The sequence below is a fragment of the Thamnophis sirtalis genome, unplaced genomic scaffold (genome assembly GCF_051295495.1).
Source record: "Thamnophis sirtalis isolate CommonGarterSnake01/CBP01778 unplaced genomic scaffold, rThaSir2_p1.2 scaffold_15, whole genome shotgun sequence".
Classification (NCBI taxonomy): Eukaryota; Metazoa; Chordata; class Lepidosauria; order Squamata; family Natricidae; genus Thamnophis; species Thamnophis sirtalis.
In genome coordinates this window covers 354,889-374,602 of record NW_028261395.1, presented here as the reverse complement: position 1 = coordinate 374,602, position 19,714 = coordinate 354,889, and the positions used below count along the sequence as shown (strand labels likewise).

Sequence of the window (19,714 nt, the reverse complement as noted above, 5' to 3'; positions counted from 1 at the left end):
ACCTTTGTTACTTAAAAGTAACTCAAGGCAGTGAACATACATAATATTCTTTCCTCCTCCTATTTTTCCCACAACAGCAACCCTTTGAGGTGGGTTGGGCTGAGAGTCATGCCTTAAATGGGACTAGAACCAGCGGTGGGATCCTACCGATTTAACAACCAGTTCGCTGAGTGTGCACTTCACTCACTTCGCTCACTCACACACCAGGACATGTGCTGTGCACGCGTGCGCAGTTTTGAGAATACACACCTTTCAGCAGGGGTGAAATAAACTTGCTACCGGTTTGGTGGCAATGTGAGCGTGTGTGTGTGCGCAGAGCATCAAAAGCAGACGTGATGATGTCTGGGTGGGTGGGTGGAGCTTCTACCAAGCATGCCTACAAAGGTAAGCTAGCAGTGACTGGGGGGGGGGAATCCACACGTCACAGCTGATCGCTGCAAAAACTGGTTTGCCCGAACCAGTAGCATTTTTTTTACTACCAGTTCGGATGAACCAGTCCGAACCAGTAGCATTTCACCCCTGCCTTTCGGATTGCTGCTTGGAAAGGAAAACAGCCGAGGAAAACAACCCATTCTGCCACAAGACTCAGTTGAAAAGATAAAGGTCAGTAAACCACGGGGGGTGGGGGGGGCGGGGGGGCCCACTTGCTCATGGGAGCGAACCGGTTTGCTCCCAGCTGATCTTCAGAGCTACAGGTTTGCCCGAACTGGTGCAAACCGGTAGAATCCCACCACTGACTAGATCACATAATCTCCTGGCTTCCAGACCAGCACTTTGACCGCTGCAGAAAGCTGCCTCGGAACAGCTGGAGTTAGTCTGGTTGTAACAAACTGGAAATAGATAAGAGCTCAAATGGATGTCAGTTAAACGTTGTAATAAATCCTGTTGGAAGATTATCTCTTATCTGTTTTGGTCTTGCCTGCCATTTTTGAATGGAAATGATAAAAGGAAGGTAGGATTCTGACTCCATCCACACAGGAAGTGAGATAGCCGCATCGGACAGATTTCGCTTTCCGAAACGGAGAGCCAAGCGAAAGATTGTCAGCTGCTTCTCTCCTCTTCGTTTCTCTGGTTGAAGACAATCACACCAGCCGCGACTGTGAAGACCTCGCCCCCCATTTTGGTAGGCATTAGCGCTCTTCTCTTTGAAATCTGATTCATGTTGCTGTCTGCAGTCTCTTGTCCACGGCACCAGAACAGCTGAATTAGACATTTCCGGAACTTAAAATGAAAGAAGAAACGGTTACGATCAATATTTTATCAATAACTCCATGTTTATAATACCTTTAAAAAGTCCTCAGTCTTGTTTCAGAAGCCCTTTATTAGAATTGATATTGGCCGAAAAAGAGTGACTAGCACCATGTTTAGCAGGGAGAAAGGAGGAGGAAGTTGTGAAAAAAGAAAGGGATATCAGAAGGAGAAATGTGTGATCTGTTGCATTAAATGGTTTAAGCTTCAAGGCCATGCAGGCCCAACAACCCACTGCATTCCATTATTTCTCAACCTTTTCAGCTTTGCAAGCATGGACTTAATATTGTTGTTGTTGTTGTTGTTGTTATTATTCATGCTTATCATGATTCTTGATGAATGTATTTATTTTATTTTTCTTATGTACACTGAGCGCATTTGCACCAAAGACAAAATCCATAACAATGACATAAATAGTTATTGGAAACCAGAATATGAAAAATGTCAGTTTGTGACTGGATATTGGGGTTTTTAATTAAGTGTCCAATTCACACTTGGCCAAAAAAGAATTCTATTCTATTGTTGGAAAAGTTTGGAAATCCACAAAATTTTAAAGCTGGCAAGTGGGAGAAAGACTGGACTATTCTAAAGAGGTTCGTTTTCTGAAGTGTAGCCCATAACTGCCAAAATGACCCATAATATCTAGATGCTTATGGAACCAAAGCCATCTCTGGAAGTCTGGGGATTTCCACAACGTGGAACATCTTCAACCATACAAGGTTACTGCCTCAGATGAGGCAACTCTCGGCTAGAAAATTATTTCCATGGTTTCAGAGTAAACTGTTGCAACTGTACTCCGTCTTGTGGATATGGAAAAAAAGGGTAAGTGACAGAAGCTTGAGTGAAACTAGGAAAGGAAAGGAAAAGAAACTATGAGAAGTATGAGATTAATCTCTCAAAATGAAAATGAAATCTACTTGGAAGAGAGTTGAAAGAATTATGTTATGAACTGCCATAGGGTTACATTTGGCTTTACATTTAAATATGGAGTTACATTTTAAAAAATGACAAACTCAAAAGTTTATAGATGAAAAAAATGCCTATGAGAGAATGCTGAAAAATTGATGAGAGAGAATGTATAATGTGTACACAGAAAACAACACGGGTGTAAAAGATTGTAATAAGGAATAAGAAAGGGTATCGATAATAAAAAAGAGTATTTTGATGGATATTTTTTAAAGTTTGGAAGTGGGTGAAGAAGGCTAAACGAGATCCCAGCCAAAAGAATGGCATTAAAGGCTAAAAGAAGAGATTGTAGGAAGAATATAGTGTTGGAATTGCATAAGAATGTAGCTATATGTTCAAGAGGGAAATTATGAGAGGGTGACGGACGTTAAAGCTGCATGTAATTCAGAGAAGGGGAAATATTGGGCCCTTTATGATTTGTGGACTTCAACTCCCAGAAGTTGTTAGGGTCCATTTCCCCACCTTTGAGGCTGTAATAGGATGGTATTAAAATATGAGTGTATTTGCTTATGGAATGTAACTTATTGAAAGTGTCTACAAGGAGAGAGTGAATGCAAAACTCTTGTAGGGTTAGTTTGTGAAGTATGCCTGGAAAAGCATTTGGCAGAATGAAAAGATACAACAGACGAGGGGGATCAACATTTGTAAAGTTCGGTGTGGCTTCATGCTGGGCAGGAGGTTTGCAGGTCAAAAGTGAACTGAGAAGGGCAGGCGGGTGGATTCAGCCAAAGCAAAAGGTGATAAATTAAATAGGCTTCAATCCTGCATGTTAACATTCGTTGTTTGAAGGTTGGTTGCCAAATAAGATAAGAGCAGCCTAGAATAGAAGTAAGCAAATGAAGGTGAATATATATATGTATGTTCCAGGATTACGTTGCAGGATCCGAACTGCGTCGGTCACCAAGACCAGAGGTTTTGCCTTGTGAGCTTTTGAACTCACGCTGGAGTCCATCCTCAGGAGCCTCTCTGTGTGCCTTGCAACAGGTAAACAGCCATGGGTGACTCCAATACCTTCAAAATATAAATTAAATGCAACTAAATGTACAATGGAAAATAAGTGGGTGAAACTGAACTGGGCCGTGTTTGGGATCTGAATCACCAGTACTGGCGTCACTAATCCCTGGTCCACTAAGGAGCCCCTTTAAATCTTTTCTTTAGAACTGAAAGTTGATTGGCCATCAGTCGGATTCATTAATTTAAAGAACGCAGAGGAAAACCAAGTGGGAACTTTCTTCGTGGATTCTCAAGGGTTTGCGTTACCTGGTTGTTCATGAAGACATAGATGACTGGGTTATAAACTGTGGCTGTTTTGGAAAAGAAGGCTGGGATGGCAGCAAGGCGAGGATCCAGTTCAATGGAGGGGCGGCTGGTGACCAGGATGGAAAAGGCCGCGTATGGAGCCCAGCCGATTAAAAAAGCAAGGATCATGATCACCACCATTCTGGCAACTTGTCTTTCCGGCTTCTGTACAGACCCTAATCTGCCTTGAGCGTCTGAAACCTGGGAAGGAAAGAGAAACGCCCAGTTGCAGGGCTGTCAAACTGAAGGCCTGCGGGCCAGATCCGCCCTGCGGGGAACTTAGATCTGGCCCATGGGAGCCCCCCGGGAACAGCGAAGGACTGGCCCATGGTACCTCCGCCAGCGAAAACAGGCTCCCAAGCTCCATTTTTGGCTGCAGCGGCCTCCTAAAACCCTCTGCCAGAAAAACCAGAGCTCGGGAGGACCACGCTGAGGACCTCCTGAGCTCCATTTTTTCTGACAGAGTCGCAGGAGGCCATTGCAGCCAAAAATGGAGCTTTGGAAGCTGGAGCCCATTTTCAGTGGCGGAGCGCTTGGGCCACCATAGGCACCCCTGACATAAGTGACATTGAACTGGCCACTCCCACCCCAGCCGTGCCCACCCAGGCCACTCCCACCCAGGCCACACCCATCCCAGCCACGCCCACTCCAGCCATGCCCACCCAGGCTCCCCACAAGGTCAAAGACAACCCTGATGTGGTCCTCAACGAAATCAAGTTTGACACCCCTGATCTGGTGGGGTCAGCAAAGTGAGGGCTTTGGCCCAGAATCCTGCTGCAAATGTGGATTAAACAGCACAAGGGGAAATTAGTCCCCAATTACTTGCAAAACCTAAATCAGACTGTGGCCTACATGTCAAAGTTTACGGAGGGCCAGAATAGATCAAGCTAAGGATATGAAGATGACTCTCATCAACCAAGGCAAAACAACACAGCACTAAATGCAAAACAATCAATAATTCAGTGCATATGTAGCTTCAATCCTAATGCAATTAAAAATAATAAATGATTGAAATTTGCAACTCCTCATGTTGCTTTTCATAAATCTGCCAGAATGCATAAAGACAGATCAGGGATGGTTCTGAATAAGCCTATGAGAAGACTAAGGGGGACTGAGACGTCTTTGAGCGAGACTGGATATTTCCAGGGTCCTTTTCAAATGTAAGATAATGCACTGAAGAGTCCTTAGCATGTGATTTTGGACTTCACGGGAACTTTAAGAAATGAATCAGAGTTGGTAATACTGCTTAAAATGTCAAGCAAAAGTTGTGAATGCTCAGGTTCGAATTCTCACTAAATTCCCACTTTCTATAGCTTTAAGCATAAATCAGAGTTGGGTTTCAAAAAATTTTAGAACCTCTTCTGTAGGTGTGGCCTGCTTTGTGGGAGTGGCTTGCCAGCCATGTGACTGGGTGGGCATGGCCCACCTGTAAAATGTGGTGAAATTCACTCAACAACGCTCTTGCTTAGCAACCAAAATGTTGGCTCAGAAACTCTGGCATTTGAAGCACGCAAGTCTTAAAGCTGTCAAGTTACAAGACCCTCGCACCCCCAACCCTTTAGAAAAAAACCACCAGGGGTGTTCAAACTTGACAGCTTTAAGACTTGTGGACTTCAACTCCCAGAATTCCTCCTCTCACTCCTCATCTTGATGATGTGCAGATGGGCAGGAGGGAGGGAGCTGGAACCGGTTCTAAACGGCACGGTAGATTTGTGGGACCTCTTCTGTAGAAGAGAACTGGCAGGAAACCACCCCTGGCATAAATCCATCAGATAGCCATGGGGTCAACTGCCTCCTTCATGGCTGGTGAAATGGAAGGCCAGAAGATGGAAATAAATTGTTTTGGATGCAGTTGAAACACCAAGAAAAAGGCCTTTCATTTCTTCCCTTCCTTCCTTCCTTCCTTCCTTCCTTCCTTCCTTCCTTCCTTCCTTCCTTCTCCTCCCTTTTTTCCTTCTTTCCTTCCCTTCCTTTCTCCCTCCCTTCCTATTGCCTCCCTTTTTTTCATTTTACAAAAGCCCAACTATCTGAAATGGGAAATGGGACAGACTATGGGGTATCAGACTTAAAATCTGATTTCTCAAAGAGTAGCTGAAAATTCCAGAGAAACGTCGAGGGAAGAAGACAGGGCTGAAGCGGAAGGAAGCCAAAATGTGCGTAGGAATGTTCTCCAGACAACAAAGCAGAAGGAAAACAAATTACATCACATGAAAACAAGAATTGTTCTCCCTAAATTTTAGTCACTCCTGACAGATTCCCAGAAACAGTTTGAGGTATTGATATTGTTTTCCGGTGCTTCTGCTCTATACAGTACAGTCCTGCAACATAAATCGTTATATAAACGTTTCTGGGGGCATAAAATCCATCGCTTCTTCCGTCCCTCTGAGGGTTGTGAGAAAGGATGCTTCTGCTGGCGCATCAGTAAAGGCAGATACATTCTTTTAACCTGGACATTTAATTTAATATATTATGGTTTTAGCTGGTTGAAGAATTGTTTCACTATTCCATCGGTGTGGTTTCCTATCCCATTTATATGTTGCTTTTGTCTGGAAAGGTTCATAATTAAAGGGGCGCATAGGGATGGTTTAAAAGAATAAAGGGCATTTCCTTATGCTGCTGGGGAGAAGGGCAAGAATCCGCTTGTCCATCTTCCCTCAGGGATTTAGTTATAACTTTGGTGCAAGTCTGCATTGTCCAGAGCAGCCCCAAAAGGTTGCTTTGTTAGCATCAGATAGGATTGTATGAACTCACAAAATTACTAGCCTGAAAAACGTGGAGTATAAAAGGAATAATATCTAACACTTCCATTATTGCCGTAGAGAAAATATCCATCATCCTTCAACACGATAGATGCGTACTATCATTAGCTGCTTTGTTGTCTGTGTACATCTGTACGTAAACATATACAGCAGGGGCGTCAAACTCAAGGCCCAGGCTTAGATCTAACCTGGGGGGGGGGCTATCCTGGAAACAGTGAAGGACTGGCCCATGGTGCCTCTGCCAGCGAGAACAGAGCTCGGGGGGGGGGGGCACACCTGATCCATTTCTGCTGGCAGAGGGTTGCAGGAGGCCACCCCATCTGAAAACGGAGCTCAGGAGCCCATTTGCACTGGCAGAACGCTTGGGCTGCAGGTACCCGCTACGCAAGTGATGTCCAGCTGGCCACATCCCCCCACCCCCCAAAGTCAGACACAACCCTGATGCTCAATGAAATGGAGTTTGACACCCCTGATACACAGTGCGAGTGGATGGGAGTTTATTCCTGTGCTTCCTCTGTGTCTTGGTTCCCTCTTCTGCTGAAATCAAAGTCCACTTTCTATCAGATTATCAACCAAAGGATATAACATGGAAAGTGTCAAATTCCATATTATTGGCTTTTCTTTTTTTAAATAGGTGAGTGTATTCATTACACAATAAAGAATATTAAATTATATATTCTAATTATTTTGTAGAGGCCAAAGGAAATGAAACAGAAAACAATATTAAAATGTTTCAGTGAAGTCACTGTAATTGTCCATTGATTTGGTATTTGCCTGATATTTAATTCATAAAATAAAATAAACTTTATATTTAACTTTGGGGGCAGGATAATATTATCCAGGGCACCGTAGATGTCCTAGTTTCTAAGGATGACATATTAAAAATTACATATTTACCATGGCTAAAATATTTCCCCTTAACACAAAATGCCTCATTGTTTTGTAAGCTGCCCAGAGTCGCTTCAATAGTGAGATGGGTGGCATGTAAATTTATTATAAATAAAATAAATTACATTACAGTATATATTTCTATGGTAATAAACATTTGCACCCACCTTTCTAAGTTTCTGCATCAGTTTTCCATAGGACCCCAAAATGACCAGCAAGGGCATTATGAAGCAGGTGGTGAAGAAGGTAATGATGAAAGTATGGTCGTTATATTCTCCAGAATACCTGTAAAAGCCAGAGGCAGGGAAACCTGTCAGGTCCTGTTAGGTGAAAAGCGGTTAGTCGAAGGCTGCTTCCCTGAATTGCCTTACCAGTTGGGTTCACAGGTGGTCCCAATCTTGCTGGGAGTGTAGCTGCTCCATCCCATTGTTGGAGGGATGGTCCAGATCAAGGAGAAAACCCACACGAAGGCTATTCCTAGGGCGGCGTGCTTCCCCTTGAAGTGCCCAATTCCCAGGGGGCGGCAAATTACAACGTAGCGCTCAAACGCCAGCAGCGCAAGAGACCAGAGGGCCACGATCCCTGTAATGAGAATAAGAGACGAGAGAGAGAGAGCAGGAGAAGAGACCATCGTTTACTTAATTAAGGTCAGCTTTCCAGCAAGGAAACCAAAGTCCCACATTCCATTTATAGGACCATCCACTCCAGGAGGGTCGAACTCAAATCCTGTAGGCCAGATTGGGGCCAGCGTGGCCCTCCTGAGCTCCGCTTTCTCTGGCAGGTTGCAGCAAGCCGTCGCAGGAAAAAATGGAGCTTGTGAGCACTTGGGAGGCCACAGGGACCCCCAACACGAGTGACGTAGACCTGGCCATGCCCACCCTGGCCTGCCCACTCCACCACCACCACCACCGCCCCGAGGTCGGACACAACCCTGATGTGGCCAGTGGTAGGATTCAAATAATTGAACAACCGGTTCTCTGCCCTAATGGTTTCTTCTGACAACCACTTCACCAAACTGCTCAGAAAGTTAACAACCGATTCTAACAAAGTGGTGCAAACCGGCTGAATCTCACTACTGAATATGCCCCCCCCCTCAATGAAACTGAGCTTGATACCCCTGATCTGTTCTAAAGGTCCCTTCCTGACATAGCAATACATTATCTAGACTGAGAGCTGTTATTTTCCAGAATACCAGACAGTAAATTTGCTCAAGCCTAGTTGAATACAGCAGCAATAATACTGCAGCTTTGGCCACCCAAAGGGTGTTTCTTGGCTTTCCCCCCAAACCAATACAAGGTCCTGCCTGGACACCGACCCAGGTTTCTTGGCCATAAAGCTCTCTGGACAATTTGGGGACAGATTTGTCTTAGGATCACTGCAACCAATGGGAAGAAATGGAATCCCCCTTGATTTTCCTCATGGAAAGTTGTGATACGAATCAGTTTACGATACCCAAAGATTGAAAGCCAACATCAGATGAGCATTCAAAGAGTGTTGTTGCTTCATTCCAAAACAGCTGTCTGGAGCGTGAACTGTTTGAAGGTCTACAGCTCAACCTCTGTGCCTGGCCCTGCACGGCTCCCAGAGGGCAACCCTGATCTAGAGTCCATTCAGGCACAGAGGCTTTTCATCAAGGATCCAGGATAGTAGTAGAGAAATGGTTGAAAGGGCTGACGCTGAAAATGGAATCTTTCTTTTGAATTTGCTTTCTCTAACTGCCCCCATAACGTTCAGACACACTTCCCTGTCTACTGACATCATTGCTCTTATCAACTTTCCTGCCTGAGGACATCAAACGATGTGGATGGAACGGAGCATGTTGTTGACAGGAGAACCTAGAAAAGATCGTCCCTAACTCTGATGGCCCCAAAGTGATAGAACCCGCATTGTGACGTCGCCACAAAAACTCCATTCTTTTATGCTTATGTTGTGATGATCATCACCTTCTTTTAACGACACCATAATTCCTTGTGGGGTGCTGGGCAACTGAATGGAGCTGTGTGTTTACTGGCCTGACGCCCTTCCTGTTGCCAATGCAGAGTTATGTCCAGCAGATATGTTCTCAACATGCCCAGAGAGAGAAACATTTGCTCTACCTAGGATCGAACTCACAGCTCCACCTCACCACTCTTATGCTTATATTGTGATGACACATCTAAATTCACAAGGGGCCACAACTGACATCAAAACAATGCAATGTTCCACCACTGCCCAGTCCTATTCCAATAGATACCAACAGGGCAAACTGGGTGCCCTTCTTCCCAATGTCGGCACCTCTCTGGAGCTTCCTCCTCCCTCAATTGTCTCAAGATTAGATGAAGGATCCTTCATGGAAACAGAATGTGCTGAATTCAGCAGGTTTCCCTGTGATTTGGTCAGGCTACTCACTGTACGTAGAGTTGTAGGTTTCTTTTTAAAATATCTCAATACTTCATTTTTTTAAAAAAAAACCTCCTGTACTATGCATTATTATTGAGCAGGGAAGTTCTACAGTATACTGGCAATTATCCCTGGACAGTATCTGAAGGGAGGATTGGGAAGTTGAAAAAGAGATAAAGAAGAAAACTGTGGCAAATCACTCCTATATCTTTATCAAGAAATCTACAAGAATGTGTCCATTAAGTCACCAAGAATCAAGCTTTACTCCAAGAAGACTTAATGTACAACACAGGATAGCCCAATGTTTAATCTTCATCAAATATAATTTTATTAAAACAGTACTATGGATAGTGAAGTAGAACAGCTTACTAAATATAACCTAGGGAGTAACTTTAGTTGCTAGAAAAGATACTCAGCTGATTGGAAAATAGGTTCGCTCTCTTTGATAGCAAAGTCTGTTTTTATGTGTAACTTTAGACACAAACTAACTGACCAGTACTTGATCAACTAAGAACATTATAGTTACCATGGGATACAATATCATCATTTGACAACGATCGCCTCAAATTATATTATTATGAAAGTGGGTTTTATTCCCACCTCTTTAAAAAAAAAAGCCTTTCTTCTCCCGTCTTTTAAGAGAGACATCTCTGTAAACACCAGCCTTTATTGAAAAGGGCTGCCTTACAGGACGTAATTTCCTCTGGTTTCAGAAATGAAAGCAGTTACTAAGAAATCATCTCGGGTACGGTTCAATAATCACCATCAGCATTAGCAAATGCCAGCTTGGCAGTATTAGCCAATGCCAACTGTATACACACTGTGAAGTTTGTAGATTGTGCACACACACCTTCCTTTCCACACAGGCTGCGGAACTTAAAAGTGGAAATGTCCCTTGTTCTAAAGGTTGTGAAAAACCCACAGACTTTCCACTTACCAAAGAAGGTGACCGCGAAGCCCTCCAGGACGCACGCCCAATGGCCCATGTAAAAATAACCCTTCAGGTTAGTCAGGAAGCTGATTGTGCCCCCAACCAGAGAGACCAGGAAGTCGGCCACGGAGAGATTCACAATGACGTAGTTGAGAGGTTGCCTCAACTGTTTGAATTTTACGGTGATGAAGATGACAATGAAGTTTTCAAACAGGGACAAGGAGGTGACCAGGAACATCAGAGCAGAGAGCAGGTGGAAATTCCAGAATTCAATGAAGCCCAGTGGTCGGGAGAAGGGATCCGCCGGAGGCCAATGCGAGGAGGCATCTATCAGCAAAGACCCATTTTCAGATCCTCTCCCGGCTCCATCCATTTCTATCGTTTGCCTCAGAAGAGCAAGTAATACTAGGAGACTAGCAGTCCATTCAGATTTTATTCCTAAAAGGAAAATAGTTTCTCTAGAAGCTCGCCTTTTCTGTTTTTAAAAAGAAAAATCGCATTCAGTGCATTAGCAAAAGGAAGTTCCCTTGTGAGAAGATGTTCAGCACTTCCAGGGGCTTCAACTCAAAATGAAGAAGCAGAAGGAAACAGCCCGGTTCTCCTTCAACGTTTTCTCTCTTTCAACTGCGCTGCCTCCGGACCAGTCAGGGCTGAAAGATCAGTGGGGTTCCTGCGTTTGACTCATCCATGCCAGGCGTAGAAATGCAGGGGTGGCCCCACCGGCATCTAATCCAACGGAGACAGACCACAAGCCCACAGGTGGAGGAAGGGGACGGTAATTCTTTCCTGGGGTCTCTCCTCCTCCTCCCGCTTCTCCTCCGAATCTCAAAAGACTTGTTTGCTTTCATAGTTGCAAACTCTGGTACAGTTAATACACGGACACCAAATGCTCCCAGTTGAGCTGCGGCTGCAGTTTTTAATGGAGCATCATAGTAGGAATGGCTGCATTTCCCAATTTCTTTCCTGTCCTCTTTTCTAACTCATAGAGTTATTCTGGAAGGATGCACATCCTTGAAAAATCAGTCATATTAAGGACCATGCTAACTTTGCAGTTTTTTAATAGAATTACTGCAGTATTTGAGTTAATGAGGGCAAAGAAGAAGGTGGCACATATATTTTTATTTATTTGTTTGTTTTGTCAAGCATATATAAGATAATAGATATAAGTGCGTACAAGATTATGAATACATGAAAGGGATACGAATAAATGGGGCTGTTAGGAGACGGACAGTAGGCACGTTGGTGTGCTTATGCGCGCCACTTACACGCCTCCTAGGAATGGGGTGAAGCCAACAGTAGACAGTCTAAAGTTTTGGGGGTTTGGGGAAGGAACCACGGAGTCAGGCAATGCATTCCAGGCACGGACCATTCTGCCGCTGAAGTCGTATTTTCTGCAACCGGGTTTCTACAGAGTTCCTTCTATGACTTGTCTGTAAAAAGGTTAAACTGTTCCTAGTTGCAATGCTACTTTCTTTGAAAGACATTTCAAATGTATGTGTTTTAGATTCTTGCACGCCTTCCTACGATGCTGGATAATACTAGAAAATTTGTCACATGGCTGAAACAGGAGATGCTCCTCGTCCCCACATTAACCAAGCCCTTGCTAGTAAATGCCCTCCATGCAGTCCATCGTCTTTGAATGGGGCCAGTATTGGGGCCAGAAAGATCGTTTTTTTCTATTGGCTTTTAGGCTACACAGTGAAGAGAAGCCACTGAAATCTTAGCTTTGTGCAGTTAGGTGAATTCCAGCATTGATTTACATACCCCAGGTCTCCTGCCCTGTTTTCTCCTGCCACTCAGCTGACCTTTCCTGGCGAACTCACAGCCATTCACCTTCGCCTCTTCATCTGAACAAAAGAACAAAAATGAGTTTTCAGGGGGAAAAAATGTGCAAAATCCCGAATGACTGAAAAGGCTTAGGAATGAAGAACGAAGAGAAATTAGACATAAGAAAATATTTGAGAATGTTACAAATGATACAAATAAATAAGAACAAGTAAAGAACAAGTAGGTTGGAATTAAATTTTTAGGCAATGATCCACTTCATCAACTCATATAGGTTACTTCGTCCCATTTGATCGAGTGGATGGTTGGTCCAAAAAAGTTTATGGCATCTCTGACTTTTAAAAAAAATTCACAAGTTTCATTTCAACACTGACTATATATTGACAGTCAAGTCTCTTGACTGTGACAGGGAGCCCTCTAGTGGACAACTGCAGAATTAAAGAATGAAATTATAAAATCAGAATTCTCCTCCACTCTGTTGATTTCAAGGAACTACGTAAAATTAATTTACAGAGTCAGTTGGCAAAAGACCGTATGTTGAATACATGCCATGCATCCAAACAAGTTCAGAAGGGCCTCCATTGGCTGCCACGTTCCCTGCCATTCCTTCTCCTCCGCAATCCTCCTGTGGCCTCTGCCTCCATCGCTTTCAAGATTTCTTCAGCAACTCATCCGCCTTTATTGGAGACTGAAGCATTCTAATATGTAAGACGAGACATTCCTGAGACCAGGAGTTTGACTTGAGCAATGATTAATGAATCCGATTTTACAATTATAGCCTCAATGGAGATGCATTTACAGAAAATAGTTTATAGCAGGGCTCCCCAACTCCCGATCCATGGACCAGCACCAGTCTGTGGCATGCCAGAAACTGGGCCGCGTAAACAAGCAAAGCTGCTCCAACTGCAAGATGCTAAACCACAGCCCCTCCCGTCCGCAGAAAAACCTGTCTCCACGGAACCAGTCCCTGGTGCCCAGAAGGTTGGGGGGGGGGGGGCACTGGTTTATAGAGGAGGGCTAAGCCTGATACCAAGCTAGTTACCTCCTCCTACTCAGCAGAGAGTCCAACTGCATGGAATTCATGCGTGTACAGAGAGACAGAAGGAAGTGAGCTCAGATTAGCAGCCTATCAGAGAAAGAGCTTGCAGGTAGATAGATGGGGAAGAGATTGGGTAACTCCCTAACTCTCCATCAATATCCCATGGCCCCTTTGTGGCTTCTACTGTACGTCACGAGGTGCTGAAGAGTCCACTGTTCACAGACTTCAACTTCCAGCTGCTTTAAACAGCCGGCCGGTTCTAAAATAAGATCTTGGCCATTTCTTCAGTAGGAATTTCTACCCTCTTCCAACATAATCCAGGCATTGGGGAAACAGCATTACTGTAATATTTACAAAACTAGGCTGGATACTCTAAAATGATACAAATCACTAATGAGGAGGGTGCCGTTAAAGCCTAAGCAGAGGACAAATAAGCTAATTAGCTCCTACGTTTGGAAATGTTCATCCAATTAAGATGGAAAAGCAACATGGTGAGATTTTCCCTGGTCTTTAATTCTCAAAGGTCGCATCTGGCTGGTTCAGCTACCACATCTTTGATTTTGGACTTTTTTTTAATGGTGTGTTGCTGCGACAGCTTTTAATGGCGGCTAAGCAACCTTCATTTCTGGTCACCATGAATTGTTGAGGACTTCCTAAACAGGGAGCATCCCAGGGTAGATGAGCTCCATGTACCAGCTGGGTGTTTCTCTCACATGTGAAATATACTGTTTCAGGTATGAGATTCTAAAGGGTGACTTACAGGTGCACCACACAATCCCTTCAACGTGTCCTTGCATCCTATATATAATATCCTTATACTCTTCCCCAAACCCATCCCTTTCTGCTCTTCCTTAAAATAGGTAACTCATATTTGCACCTCAAAATAGGGTCATTTTTTTCCCATGAAGTCAATTCCTATGCCCATAGAAATGAAAGTTTTTTAAACAGCTGTAAATATCCTCGTTATAAGTGAAGGTAACCATCTCTCCAACAGATTGTCATAAGGTTGTTAGGAAAAAAAACCAAGATCTGTCTACCCTAATTTATATGGAGATATAATGGTTCTAAACCAAAGATCACGCAGCTGCTAGAATTCTTGTAACCCCATTCTATTCATCCTAACAAATCTTGCTAAAAACTCTGAGAATCAGTCTTTAAAAAACTATTTTTGGTTCAGGCCATTGCTAAAAGCTTGACCTGATCATCTATATTTTGAAGCCCAGAATTGGGCAAAATTAATTGACTGATTGGAATAGGAACAGAAGTATTTTCTACGGCAATATTTTTCCATACAGTAACTTACTTGTATTAGTTATTGTTCTATTTCACACTTCAGCATGAAGACCTCCAAGATCAAACTGTGAAGGTATTTAAAAATAAACAAACTGTTAACCAACACACTGAATGATATAAAAAGGATGGAAGAAGGAGTCATTTGTTTTAGGTTAACAACAACAAAATATTTCTTTATCAAAAAGAACATACTGTTAAAAACAAACTTAATTAATTAAGGTCAAGAAATCTACACCTGCTTAATTTCTTCCCCTTCCAGAGATTAACATTATAGTATTCTTTCGTAGGAAAAGGAGGCAGACACCTTTTCCTTTTATCCATAAAAATAATCTACTGTATAAAAAGGAATATACCATAAGCAACCTCTTTTGTTCTCCTTTAATTCAGTGGAAATAAACCTCTTGCTAAAAGCTGCAGAACAACAGTGAGACCAAGTAAATGCCATTACACGGGAGGTTGGAGATACCTGGTGTATGATATGACATACAGCAAGCAACCCCACAAAACTTCTGTAGGAAGGTTGTTAAATTATCAGTTTTTTTGTGAGGTGATTCAGGATGATAATCAGCAGGTGGCAGCACTTGCCTCATACAGATTCCACTCCCCCCCCCAAAATAAATAAATAAATATATAAATCAGTGATCAGAATCTCTTAACTGGAGGTTTTCCAGTTCCAGAAGCTTTTGGGTAATCAGCAGAATTGCAAATGACACCAGTCTGGAATAAAATCATTAACCTGGCATAAAATCGAGCAGATTAAGGAGCCAACTAATAGGCACCCTAAATGCATTACATGCAGCAAAGGTTTTGTTTATTTTTTGGTTTAATGTTTAGTGCAGAGTTAGCCTTCATTGGATTAACAGAATGCAGGGAAACATTTTCCCTCCTCTGCCCAAATCCCAAGAAAATGTTATTAACAAATAACAGTTTGTCAGAAGGGTAACTCTAACCATGCAGCACCTTCTCCTTGCCTTGTATTGAAAAGTGAAACTGTCCATGGAGGTTCCCGGCCATCCAGGTCCTGAGCTGAAGGAGCCCCTTGGATGAGGAGCCAAACGTCTTCAGAGAAAACCCAGGAAGTCCAGATGCCTCTTGAAAAAACCACCTTTGGGACAAAAAAGTGGTCCAACCCTGAACAATTAATTCAGAAGTCATTTAAAACATTTGACTTGATTAAAACTTGCATTTGTTTTACATAGATCAATTATATTTCACATGTATGAATTATTTTAAAGGCTTTTTGCAACCATCAAATTGAAGATTATACTGTATATATATATAAGCAGTCAATGCAACATGTGCTGCAAAGCATTCTTGGGAATCGACTATTTATCCAGCTTAGCTTTTCTAATGCAAAAAAAAAAAAGCATTGGGAGGGGATACAGGCATAGCATCTCTCCTTCAGCACTTTCACCGAGTAAAAACTTTGGTTCCCCCAATAGGTATATGCTGCTCTTGTTGTATGAATAGAACAGAACAGAACAGAATAGAATAGACTAACAGAGTTGGAAGGGACCTTGGAGGTCTTCTAGTCCAACCCCCTGCTCAGGCAGGAAACCCCACACCATTTCAGACAAATGGCTATCCAACATCTTCTTAAAGACTTCCAGTGTTGGGGAATTCACAATTTCTGGAGGCAACTTCTGTTCCACTGATCAATTGTTCTAACTGTCATGTGACGTATTGTGACGTGTCACGGTGGGTCTTTGCTTGTGGGGAGGCAGGGTGGGCGTGGCCTGCACATGATGCATCAGGTCCAGAGGCCACCAGTTTGATAGGCCTGTCCTGTGTCATTGCAGGCAAATTGCTGCCCAGACTCTTCTTTAAAAAACCCCGCAGTCTCTACAACATCCAGAAGTAAGAATCCCACCGATTAATTGTTCTCAGTCAGTAAGTTTTTCCTCAGTTCTAGCTTGGATGTCTGTTTAGTAGCCTTCCATCTGCTGCCTCTTTTCCGGTCCTCCGGTGCTTTGAAGAACAGGTCAGTCCCTCCTTCTCTGTGGCTGTGGACTGTGGAAACTGATGAACCCCTGGATCCCCCAGGAGGCCTTTGGGGACGGACTCCAAATCAGATCCGTTAAAAGAGGAGACGAATTCTCCCACGTAATACAAAAACAAAACGGAGAAGAAGATTTTCATGACCACATTGCAGATCGACTGGATGAGAGATGACAGTGGGAATGCTCTCTCCAAGGAAATGCTGACATACAGTTAGGAGCTGCTTCAATCCTGCAGACGGTTCACGGCTGGTTGCTGGACCCGGTTGGACAAACAGAATCCCCTGATGGGAAATTAAAGCACTTCCTCCAACCACGTTCTCCATGCTGTGCACAGCTGGCGCAGTTCCAAGGGCAGACAAGGTTGGCCTCCACCACTGCACAAGAAAGCACACTTGGGTGAAAGGCCTCCAGGTCAGAGAATGGGATTCCTAGACGGCCTTCAGCCTCAACGTTCCTTCTTTAGGAAAAGAATAGTGAATTCCTGCCTTCTGTACAAATGGTTTATTTCATCTGTTCTGCAATAAGAAAACATCAGGAGGACAAGGAAGAAGTCTCTGGAATGCAAACTCGGGCTTTATATCAGTGGGACAGGAGCTTGGCGATAAAATATGGGATGTTTTATGGAAGCCGAAACTATTAAGTCCCAGGTCAACAGCAACATCTTTTCAAAAGTTACCTGTTCCCCAGAAAAGTTTCTTCTGTTTTGAAGTCTTCAAGCTGCTGCTTTGTTAGAACTATTCTGTATTCCAATGCAACAGCTGCAGAAACTTTGTAGGTAGGATTGGAAAATTGAATATGTAGGATGAGACCTATAGAGGAAGGCACCACAATTTTCAATATAGCCTCTATTTCTAGAAAGGAGAACCAATGTGGTGACCTATATTGTAGGTTTTATTCACAACAGAAAATAACTCCACCTTCTCTCAAGACCGTTCCAAAAGGCACCTTCACTAGCTCTATTTGTTTAAATGTCCGTGATTAATTAATCAACTGAAGGTCAACCTGTTAAAAACCTTAAGGTGGATGGTAGATCTACTAAAATTATTATATGTATGTCTGTGCATTTTTGATTGATGTTATTAAGAGAGAATTAGAGCAGGAACATGGCAGCACAGGGCATTGGGCATTTGATACGATATCCTTAAAACCAACTCTGTAACTCAGTGAAATTGAAAACCACTTGAAACTAAATTTATATTTTAACTTCTCTGTAATGAGTTGTCATCTATGGCCCATCCAGAAGTATCTTCCTCTCCTCTCTATCGACGTCCATTTTTATTCTTTGTATGATTTGTTTTTTAGTATGATTTGATTGCTTATTAGTAATCTATGACTATCACTAAGTGTTGTACCTTATGATTCTTGATGAATGTATTTTATTTTTCTTTATGTTCACTGACAGCATCTGCCCCAAAGACAAGTTCCTTGCGTGTCCAATCACACTTGGCCAATAAAGAAATCTATTCTATTCTATTCTATTTCATTCCATTCCATTCTTTTCTATTCTATTCACTGCAGTTCTTTAATTGATGCATTAGATTTTGTAACAGATAAACTGTTCAAGTGGCAAGAGCTAAAAGTACTTTGACAAAGAACAAATTAAATATTTTAATATTAAAATGTTACTTTTAATCACTTTCAATTTTTAATCAAATGCAGCTTGGATCAAAACGGATTGTTTTTGTTTTTCCCAGACAAAACTCTTTCTCCTGAGCCCTGAACCACTCGCTCTTAGTGCCACAGTGCATTCTGGCCTGTTCATCAAAACAGCATATTTAAGAAATGTTGGGTGTCTGGAGGTCTTGGGGTAGCAACTCTATATAATTTGCCAACAAACCCTTATGATTTGATGTTAAATAGTGAAGAAAGTTCCTGCCTGAAAAAAAACCATTCCTACAGGAAAGAAAGCCTAGGACACATCATGGCTTAGCAGTGCTTAGGTTATATAACACCTTTTCCGAGGGTGGCTGGGAAAATGGCATTTGAAGTGACCTGATAAAAAAGAATGGCATTACCTGGGAATGTGGCATCAGAGTGAAAACTGGAGAGGAAGAGAAAGAGAGGGATGGATAGAAGACATCGAGGTTCTCAGGGCCAAAGACCTTGGCCAAGATCAGGTCTCTCCATTGCAGAGAGACAAGAGAAACCGCAAACCAAATCAAACTATGGTTCAAGAAGACAGAGCCAAGGGCCTGGAGGGACAGGTAGGCCTCACTTACTGCCTTGTTTAGTGACTTCCAAAGTTATTACAGCCCTAAAATATGTAGCAACCAGTCATCACAATTACAGCATGATCTTCTGCTCTTATTTTCTCTTCCTTATTTATTCCATTCCAAGATGTCCTCAAAGAGAAAAAGGAAGAACAGAAGGAGGTAGCAAGAAGCAAAGAAAAACTTGAGGTAAAATCCTAAGCACAGTCATGAGATTTTCACTTAGTAACTGTTTTGTTTAACAACTGAAATGCTGGCCCCACTTGCAGTCACTAAACAAGGACTTGCTATAATTCAGTTCAGTACAGAACCATCTTTTCTTCCACACAAGAGAGTCTCATTATTTACATATAACTCATTTCCTACAAGAAAATAGCAATTGTTTTCATATCAACTATGTGTTAGCCCTGTATTAATAGTGTTAGTATAATTTAAGTGATTTTTTTAAAAAACCCAATACACTTTTTAAAAAACTATTGATGTGGAAATTTTTTTTTCTTTGTGCCGTTTTTTTTCTTATTTCTTGACTTTTAGAGAAATTGAATTACCCAGTAAGTGATCTCCTTAAGAACATAGAATTGTGGAATTTGTGAGGGAGAAGGGGATGCCGATTGTGTTAGATACTTTGCAACTAATATACAAGGCCATTTGAACAAAGATTTCCATTCAATTGACTTAGCTGCACCACTGCAAACACTTAAACCCCAATGTTACTCTAACAAAGCGGGCCCAACATTTTCTAAGAAATATTAGAGAGATGCTTAGAGAAGGAAGACATATTTTTTTTGCCCCTGGAGATTATATAAATATATAATAAAACTCAGTATTTGAAATGCCTGAAAAGTTCTGCAGACCTTCTAGGGACACTTTTGAGCTTTAAAATCCAGAATGACTTCTCAGGAATCTCCTACCATTGT

General features: G+C 42.5%; 1 protein-coding gene across 1 annotated transcript; it reads right to left on the bottom strand.

Moving 5' to 3' along the window:
- Positions 1–900: 900 nt before the first annotated feature.
- Positions 901–10,843, bottom strand: LOC148042414 (vertebrate ancient opsin-like). The gene is given in 5 exon segments (XM_087702379.1): positions 901–1,221; positions 3,475–3,714; positions 7,328–7,445; positions 7,532–7,742; positions 10,477–10,843. Coding segments are annotated over 5 exon segments (1,257 nt in total).
- Positions 10,844–19,714: the final 8,871 nt, after the last annotated feature.